The sequence below is a fragment of the Monodelphis domestica genome, chromosome 7, assembly GCF_027887165.1.
Source record: "Monodelphis domestica isolate mMonDom1 chromosome 7, mMonDom1.pri, whole genome shotgun sequence".
NCBI classification, from domain to species: domain Eukaryota; kingdom Metazoa; phylum Chordata; class Mammalia; order Didelphimorphia; family Didelphidae; genus Monodelphis; species Monodelphis domestica.
Window position 1 is genome coordinate 199978925 of NC_077233.1, and position 9752 is coordinate 199988676.

Below are 9752 nucleotides of genomic sequence, written 5' to 3' on the forward strand. Positions count from 1 at the left end.
TCTTCGCATACTGATTTTGATAAAAGTCCAACTTTTAAAATTATATTCCATCTGTCATACATTTCAGTAGAATAAATCATCCTTGGGGATTGAGATGGAAAAATAAAGTGACATTACAGCAATGCTGAGCATATATACACACTAAAATAAAAATGAAGAAGTAAATGAATGTTTACATAATACAGTTATCAGTCAAATTTTTTCCCCCCTTTAAGGCTTCTAATTCTCAAAGTAACCCATTGTTAAAAAGCCAATGAATGAGTGGAAATAATTCCCTCTGTACATGATTTTTATTATTTACATAATACAATATAGCATAAATGCTGAGGAGCATGATTATGTGCAATACATAAATATGAACTATCTGTACACATTTGCAATATCTACCTCCAAACTAAAGTACATAAAATTTAAGCCAAAAACCTGATGCCTTAAGAGTGAAGTAAAAACTAGGACTGAACACTGCAATTAAAAAAAAAAGTCAAAAGTATCATCTTGTGTACATACTTAACTATTTACAAATGAAAACAGGCATTACCACAACACTAGTCTAAACTGTACTGTTTATATGTAAAAAAAAAAACCACAAGTTTCATACATCACAAAAAAAACCTTCCATTATAACACAGAAGTGATATTACCAGACAAGCATCAGTGAAGTATACTGCCTTTTCTAGAGTTGTTATTGTACAATGCTGTAGATAATGCAGCCCATGCAATACACCCAAGAACAACTATAGTCCTACACCCAAGTACAATTAAAATGATAAAAGCAGCCCTCTGAGAGTGGTTCTGGGTACCACTTAAGCCATGTTGGTTATGGTTTTTTCCATGCAGAAGGGTGCAATTACATTGAAAACTGAAGTTTTAAAAAAGCTTTAAACATCCTTTCTGGAACCCAAAACACATTCAACAGAAGTTATACACAAGAAATCAAACTGTTCCAAATACCTTTTGCAAAATAAGGTTCATCAGATGCACGTAATTTGATTAAAGCTGCTGTATGTAAAACCATGTAGCGTTTATTTCTTCTTGTAAACAAACAAAAACCCCTACTACAGTATTGTGCTACACAACATTTTTAGCTACACAAGAGTAAAGCAGACAAATCTTCTGGTGCAGGTCAGCACGCTGTTTCAGAGACAGAATCAAGTCTTTGAGTCAGTTTGATGGATTTACTCCCACATAAACTTGTTTCAATGTTTTCACCCTTTTAAGTCAGAATGTCTTACTTTCACAGCATTTAGAAGACCATGGCTTATATATGGCACCAAAAATATTCATTTCACTTAAAAGGTCTGATCCTTTATAGATAGCTTACTTTCTGCTTCAAAAGAATGAGTTGTAGAAATTAACAGGGCAAAGTTTAACTATGGTAAAAGTAGACTGCCAGTCTTTTTCTGGTGTACCATTTTTTTTTATACAGGCACATAACACTAGCCAAAGATATTATACCTTGATTACATTCCCAAAAGGCAGATATGCTGCAAACATGCAGGTTTTACATATTTGTTTGGCACATGTGAACTAAATAATCTTGTCTCCAATATCTGTGCATTTCAAATTATGGTGCAGGTTATCATCCAATTTTATTCAGAGGGAGGGCATATACATTTATAGGGCTGTATCTATCCAATTCTGCCTGTAACAAACACCCAAACATCCTAAAATATCAATTATAAGACAGACAAGTTTAAAGTAAAACTCTGGAGAACATCAAAGGAAAATGCCATGCATCTGCTCTTTAATGTTTTCCTACGATATATTAAAATAAAAACAAAAACAAAATTCAGTCTCTTCACAAGTAGTAATTTAGTTTTATATTCTCTGGATTTTTTCAGCCACAACAACTGGATTTTCTTTCCTGATTTTTGCTGCAGCTTCTGCTTTATAATCATAGGGGCAGTTGTGCTTGTCAGAATAACGGTGAAGTCCACAAAACAAATTTCCACACCGGCAGTCAAACCCTGTACAAATAAAGAGGAAGTAGAGTCACTTGGGAACTTTAGTTCTCAAGTAGTATAATTTATAGGTTCTTAAGTCACTAGAGGGGAAATAAAGTTCAAAATTCTATAATATAGAGGAAAATACTTTAAATCTTTTGCATTTCAGCAATGCATACATTTAAAATCCATATCATTATTTAGGATATACAGAGAAATAGCTTTTAACTATTTAGCTTCATAAAAATTTCAGTTATTATTTTCCACCAGGCAATAGAACTGACCTTTATATAGTTCTTTTAAAAAATGAAGAGCCCTTTATTATTATTATTTAATGTCTATATTTTATTGACCAGGAAACAAAGTGGTAGGCAGAGGAAGAATCAAACATCTTACTTTCTGATTCCCAAACTAAACATTAAGGTAGAAAATATTTCCTTGTCTACACATAGGCAGTCTTCCAAGCAAGCCTTATAACTAACATTTAAAGCACCTACCAACCAAGAGTGTGGAAGAAAAGAGACTATGACCATGGTCGAAGAGTACTTTCTACCTACCAAAAGTATCTGTGAATTAGACCTTTATTTAGACTTATTGTAAAATCAGAAAATTGTTGTTGGGATCTGTCAGTTGTTTCTTCCTTACCATTATGGGAAGGTTAAGGACAAAGGGAAGAGGAAAAAAAGTAGAGAAAATGAATTAATTTTAAGGTACATGTATAAAGTTCTCATTACTAGTTAGGCCATAATGGCATAAGGCAAATTATAGCAATATAGCTAAAAAAAGGATCTAAGCGATGCTATATATATATACACACCTTGTATACCTATCTGTTCAATTTCTTAAACAGAAATTCTAGTGGTGGGATTCTTCATGACTTGTTTTAAATTTAGCATTACCAGTCTGACTAGTATTGAACAATATTGGTCTCTCTCAAGTACGTATAATTTTAAGGCTTTTGGAAGTACCTGTAAGGCCAACTTTCTTCCTGCACATGAAACATCTGTTCTTCTTTGGTTTAGGCAATTCTGGAGCTTTTTCTTCATTTCGAGAAGTACTAGGCTGAGAAACTGATGGACTTGGCTGAGTGACAACTGGAGAATAAAAGCCAAGAAATGTAAATTTGATAAGAGTTAACTGGCTGACAGCTTTGTAAAAGATCTGGTGATGTGTGATTTCTTCAAATGATTCTTCAAGGACTCTCATTCTAAACAAGTGTTGCTAAAATACTTTCAAGAATAACCCTTTGACCAACATTTTTACTAGTATTCAAGGATTCTTTATATACAAACATATGACCTTTTACATAAACAGATTTAGTGTTTGTAAAAGCATATGAACTCACTATATAGACCAACCAACTTTGTAATTTGGGATTTCACTGCAGCAAAACCCAAATAAACTATAATGAAACTATAATTTAACCAGAACATTAATTATTTTCATCTAGATAAAACAACATTGGTTTCTCAAAATGGTAGTCTGTTAAAAAATCAAAACAAAACCAACCACACATCAATCCAAACCACCTAAACATTAAAAGGATATTTTTTAGTCACTCAAGTACCCATGCCAATCACTAGCATCTTATGTCTCTCATTTGGAGAAAAACAGCTAGAATCCCATTTTCTCTATCCAATCATATTTTTATAAAAAGTCTTAATGGCACAAGAAACTCTAAGCACACTAGCAATAGTTATAAAATGAATGTGTGTTATAATAACATCTAGGATTATAGAAGCAAAATATAGTATTTATGCCTTTAATAGAGAGCCAGTTGTTTCACTATCAGGTGTTACTCCTTTGCAAATGTAATATAGACACCCAATAAGAAGATAACTAGCAAATTATGAAAAAAGCCTCCAGAAAAGTCAAATTCAAGCTAACCTAAGAATAAGCTTAATTTTTAAAAACACTAAACATAAAACCTTAAAGAGTATTTACAAAATTTAAAACATTCTTCACTTGGGACCCAAGATAATTTAAACCAATTCTCCAAATATATTATTAAACTAGTAGCCTTTTACAATTCATTAGGCAACACAAGAAGTCTTATAAACTAATTTGTTGATCCATACACATTTTGCTTAAAGGTTTATAAGCATCAATACAATCAGCATTACAGTATAAATTTTGGGTTCAGAGGCATTGATAATTTGCAAGTTTGGGGGAATAACTCTTTTAGGGCAAGATATTAGGGCAAGTACTTTAATCAAAGCACAGCACAAAGAGTAATGAAATTATAAATCTGTAAACAGTTTTAGTACCCTGGAATTCTTTGTAAAAACTTTAACTTGTGCTAAAACTGGTAAATCCAAGTAAGGTTAATAGAAATGAGCAATTCTTGTTCCTATATTTGACACATCTCCTGGGAAATATGGTAAAATAATTTACTTGGGAATTGAGGGGATCCTCAATATTTATAGCAGCTGAAGAGGACCCTTAGAAATATTTAGTCCAATTTCCTTATTCTCAGAAGTAGCAACTGGGCCTGAAGTTAAGTGACTTTCCCAAGGTCAAACTAATTATCAACTCAGCAGATGATAGAAATGTTATATCCCCTGTCAGGTACTCTTTCCATTTAACTGCTAAGCAAAGAAAAACAATACACAATTAGAAGGACAAAAGGAATGGAGGGTGAGGGTGGGAAGAAATGGAGGGTGAGGGTGGGAAGAAAGGTTGGGAGACTCAACCCTTGTGTAAAAGGAGAAAACTAACATATACAAAACTATCTCTGGCCTAAAGCAAAATTGAGAATTTCCTGGGTTAAGAACTTTTATAAATATAAACTATGATCTTGGCCATGGTGTTAATAAAAGTAAATAGCCAAATAGAGGTTCATGAATTTTACCTAAGCAATTTTCCTGTTAATAAAGTATGTATTGTATATATGTACTGTTTATACTTGCAATTTGCAAGGAAATGATAAAATGACAGAATGCCCCCAAAATAGAATACACAGACTACCCTGTTTTTCTAGAATAGATATTTAGACAAACATTGTCTTCCTAAATGTTAGAACAATTCCCTAACTAGGACAAATGTGTAAGGTTGCCATTCAGTGAATCTGAAATGATTTTGCATTCTAGTTTCTACAAAGAGGTAGTATAATGCCTATATCTCACTTTTGGCTTAGAAACATGTTTTTGTAAGAACTATTTGCGCATTGGTCACCAAGTTTTATTTAATTTTACTGCTGTGACAATCATTAGGGCATCCCCAAAATACAAGCAATGTTTAATCTATCCTTTCCAAACCTTTCCTCCCATTATTTAAGTCTAGAAGACCATGAAGGAAAGATAATAAATTGCTAGAATATAACATCTGAACTTGTATTTTAACAACAAAAGAGGCTTAGTACAGTTTCTGAGCCTAGTCTAACAAAGCCTAGTTAAGGAAAATGTGACCAATACTAAATCTGCTGTGTAACTTACTGAAATCCATATTTTCTTGACAGTTCTTTCACTGTCATCTCCTACACAAGCTGGCCTCACATTCAATTTCTTGCTTGGGTGGATTCCTTAAAATAGGATAATTCCTCTAAGGTTTATTATTTTTTTTAGAACATTAGCATTGTATCTGAATACAAATACATTATTAAAATAAAATCTTATAGCCACTATCCATGCAATTTCTTCTTCACTACTTATGAAAAGTCTTTACTGAATGCTAAGTTTCACTGAAAAACTAGATTCTACTTTTTCTTTAGAGGAAAATCTTTCAAGCTATTAACATTTATTTCTCAAATTGTAAGCCTTACTCTCCTTCCTGGGAAAGGAGAAAAAGTTAAAGAGTTAAGTAAAAAATGAGAATTAGTCACAAATATTTTTCTAAGTTCTTAGAATTTCTAAAATCTTTAACCTTTTATTTAAAATGTTTCTTTTGCTGGATATGCTTTATAATAATAGGAAAGAATTACTTTGAAGTTAGCAGCATATATTTACATATACAATGCTGAATTCCTTTAAAAGATTATTCTAAAGTAAGTTAAACAGCTACTGTGAGAGACATTTATATTAATTGGTTTAGTAATTTTCTTCCCTCAGACATTACAGTGGTAATTGTCAGGAAGAGCCATATTGTATTATCACAATTTTCAAATTAGAAACATCCTGAATCTGAAGTTTTACTACTGCATATACATGTGAGAAAAAATTAACTGATCTACCACATACTGTGTGTCTCCTGTGTGGGAAGATACACAAATAACTTTACAGCTGTATAAGAAACGAGCAGCTGTTCAGTCACTTCACAAGCTAACAGCAACTTAACCAAAGGAGTTACTGGAGGGCCTAATCCTTGTGGAAATTAGTACATGTAGATTTTTGGTAAAAAGTGACTTTAAAGACCTCAAATCATCCCTTCATATCTGCTTAAAGTTCCATATTACTAAATGCTTTGTTACATTAAAAGTATGTTATTTTAGATCAATACTTAATAGTGCAAGTATCTTTTCTTCTGTTCTTCTATAAAACTGTGATAACCCCCATATAAATCTTCTCTTCAGAATTCAGAGCATTCAGAAGGATCTTCAATTAAAGTTAAGCAATTAAAAGCATACCTGGCTCTGATGCCTCTGTTTTCGGTGTGGTTATTTTGTCTTCTCTTGAAATGCTCATTTCTGTCATTTGCTGCGTTACAGGCAAAGCGGCCACAGGCACATTTCTATTTGAGTTTAGCAAAATAAAGATTTTAAAAAGGCATTAGTAGCTTAATGTCTCAAATATCTTTTTTCAAAATATTTTAGCTTCTTGTGTACTTCTTAAAATTGTTATAGCTACACAATATATAAAGATGCCTATTTTGTCCTTGCAGCAGTTTTAATTAAAATACTTTTATGCTTTCTAGTTCTTATTTTAACAAAAGCCTTTTTTCCCCTAAAAGAAAAGCCAGTTCTTATACAATGGAGGAATTTAACAATTTATTGAATGGGGCTCATCTATAATTTCTAATAGTCAACTCTTTCTTTTAAATAAAGAGGACAACTACCATTCTCTTTTTCTCTGTACATAGGCTAATGATCAAGCAACATAAATTCTGATTTGTACATAGTTACAAGAAAAAATATTCTACTGAACTAATTATATATTTTTGTCATTTTCTGTAAGTTTGCTCTTTGCATTTTAATTCTTTTAAATCTTCTCTTAATTGCTAGATTTGAAGTTCCTCCAGGGAAGGGATATTATGTTTTGTTTATCTCTTAAATCCACCTCCCTATTATCTTGAATTGAATCAAAGGCTGAATGACTAGTACCTAGCAATAATACAATGTTAATTGCCAAGGTTACAAAGTTGTATTATATTCCCATTTAAGTTGATTAAGTCAAGTGCATTATTTATTGCTTTTGTGCCCTCTAACATTTAAAATATACAAAACCAGGGCAGCTAGTAGCATAGTGGATAGAATGCCAAGACCTGTATGACCCTGGGCAAGTCACTTAACCCACAATTTCCTAGCCCTTACCACTCTTAGGTCTTGGAATTGATAATAAGACAGAAGATAAAGGTTTAAAAAAAAAATCAAAAAATTAAAATGTACTCTTTTATCTCAAAATTTGAATCCCAAAGGAACAAAGATTATTAAGTAGAGCATTCTGAGCATTTTCTTTACAGGAGCTGAAATACTTATATTTTCAACCAAACATCTACTGCATATCATTTTCCATGTATACTTTTTAGAGGTTTGATACATTTGATGTATTCCCTTATTAGGAAGAAAGAATATGGCACATCTTTAGTCACTTATGTTTTGTAATATAATACACAAAAATAAAATGAAAACAAACCTTGATTTTTCAGATGTGCTGCCAGCAGCACCTTCACAGTTGTTTAAACTAGCTTCTGCTCTTTGAACTGATGCAGAGTCTGAGGTAGGACTGTTGGAACCACTAGCTGATCCTGTATAAAACAAAAATGGCAACAGTAGATTGGGAGATACTTCTTAAAAATTTAGGATGGAAAAATTTTCCAACCTACAAGATGTCCAAAGACAAGGCCAACTAAGTAGATATTGAGTTTCCCATCACTGGAAGAGCAGAGGCTAGATGACCATTTGCAAAAAGAATGTTGCAGAAGGGACTTCCTGTTCAGGTACAATTGGACTAGATGACCTCATATTCCTCATAACTCAAGATTTTTTTTTTTGTAATTTCTAATAATTAGTCTACTACCACACACAAAATGTTTAGGTATGTTGATCTTCTAATCACCTTTACTATGCTGGCAGAATCCTCTACTTATTCCTAGTGTGATGGTTCAAACAAAATGCAAAATTAAAATAACAAATCCAAAGCATTCTTGAAGCATGGAGCAAGTTCACAAATATAAAAATAAGAAGCTAAATCATTATGCAGTAATCCCTGCTCCAATCCCTCAAGTAGGTTCTTGAGAGCAAGGGCCTATTTTTGCCTTTGTCTTTCTCTCCAGCACCTTGCAAAGTGCATTGCACACAGTAGGTGCTACACGCTTCTTGAATCGAGTATACTGCCAAGTAGTTTGCTGTTGCCTTTTGTTAAGTTCTCAAATTTCTCCCCTCAGGTTCCAGCAGATTTCAGTATAGGTCCCCAGCTTCGGTTCACATACTTGGTTCTAGAGTGTTCTAGAGTTCTTTTTGCCACTTCTTCAAATGTTATGATTTTCCTTGGCAACAACTTACCCATTGGGCTCATTCTGCCACTATTCTGCTGCCTTTGAAGATGTTCTTTGTAGCAAACTGAACACATGCCATTTGTCCTAGGATTTCCATAAAACCCACATCCTGTGCTACACAGCATGGGCCCTGGGGTCTGGTTTGTCTCCTGAGCCATTTCTCTGGGCTGTAAATAAAACCAGTGGAAAAAAAATGCATTAGAAGCTGGCATATCACCAAAATCAATCATTGAGAGTTGGTATGATATCATCGGTATCTTTGCTTTTTCTAGCAACAAATGACATCAGCATCCTTAATAGAAGCAGAAACTGTACTCATAATGAATTTTGGTAGCAGAAAATATTTCAATATTAAATTTTTTGGTCCTTTTGTGAACCCATGGCATTTTTCATATTGAAAAATTCTAAAACCATATATTCTTTCTCTCATCATTAATGATTAATTTCCATTATATTACTTCTTGGTAATGACTGATTCTTTCAGGAAGAGAACAAAGCAATGCAACATTCATAAACTTTAAGATTTGGTATTATTTCATTATTTTATCATTCTATTTTAAGTAATTTCATAAACAATATTTAAATTATCTACTCAGTTAAACATTTGGATGAGTACAAGAAAAAACCCTAAATGTAATGGTTTGATAGGGAATCTCAATTTGTCTTCTTTTAAAGCTTGAAAAGTATTTATAAAGTTACAGAAGTTTAAACAAGGTAGTGTTTGTAATCTGACCCAGCCTGTTAACTGGCAACAACATATGTGAAGATCCTTAAGTACCTCTAGGTCAGCTACTTCTTGTGAAATCCCTCCTTTTACTCTACACTTGAAGAAAATTATTTCGCCAAGTACTTAAAAGATTATTAACTATTTTGATAAATTTGCTTTATCAATTTCTAGATTACTCAGCCAAGGGCTCTAACTATCGAGATAAATTTAGAACAAATGTGCCTCCATATCCTACTTTCTAGCAGGCAACAAAGCTTTGCTGCTCATGGGAACAGGGACATGGAAATGTTATGGCAATATAAATACTTCACCTTCACTAGTGGTTAATCTGTGATGCAAGGTTACTAGACAGAACTCGATATAGCAACCAAATCCTTGTGTTTCCAAGGGCACTGTTATAATTGGCACTCAGTGTAATCAACTGATCTGCCACA

At 32.9% G+C, this 9752-nt stretch overlaps 1 protein-coding gene across 1 annotated transcript; it reads right to left on the reverse strand.

Annotated features, from left to right (window-relative positions):
* Positions 1-271: 271 nt before the first annotated feature.
* ZFAND5 (zinc finger AN1-type containing 5) lies at positions 272-8758 on the reverse strand. Its single transcript, XM_001364970.4, has 5 exons — positions 8599-8758; positions 7730-7841; positions 6505-6608; positions 2912-3037; positions 272-1967 (listed from the first exon to the last, which is right to left on the reverse strand). Exons 1-5 carry the CDS (start codon positions 8747-8749, stop codon positions 1819-1821), a joined length of 642 nt encoding a protein of 213 aa, XP_001365007.1. The 5' UTR covers positions 8750-8758; the 3' UTR covers positions 272-1818.
* Positions 8759-9752: the final 994 nt, after the last annotated feature.

Coding starts and splice junctions, on each gene's coding strand:
- ZFAND5 (XM_001364970.4), bottom strand. CDS start 8,749: ATGGCTCAGGAGACAAACCAGACCCCAGGGCCCATGCTGTGTAGCACA. Junction 6,609..7,729: donor AGCACATCTGAAAAATCAAG/GTTTGTTTTCAT, acceptor AAACTCAAATAG/AAATGTGCCTGTGGCCGCTT. Junction 3,038..6,504: donor AACAGAGGCATCAGAGCCAG/GTATGCTTTTAA, acceptor TTTATTCTCCAG/TTGTCACTCAGCCAAGTCCA.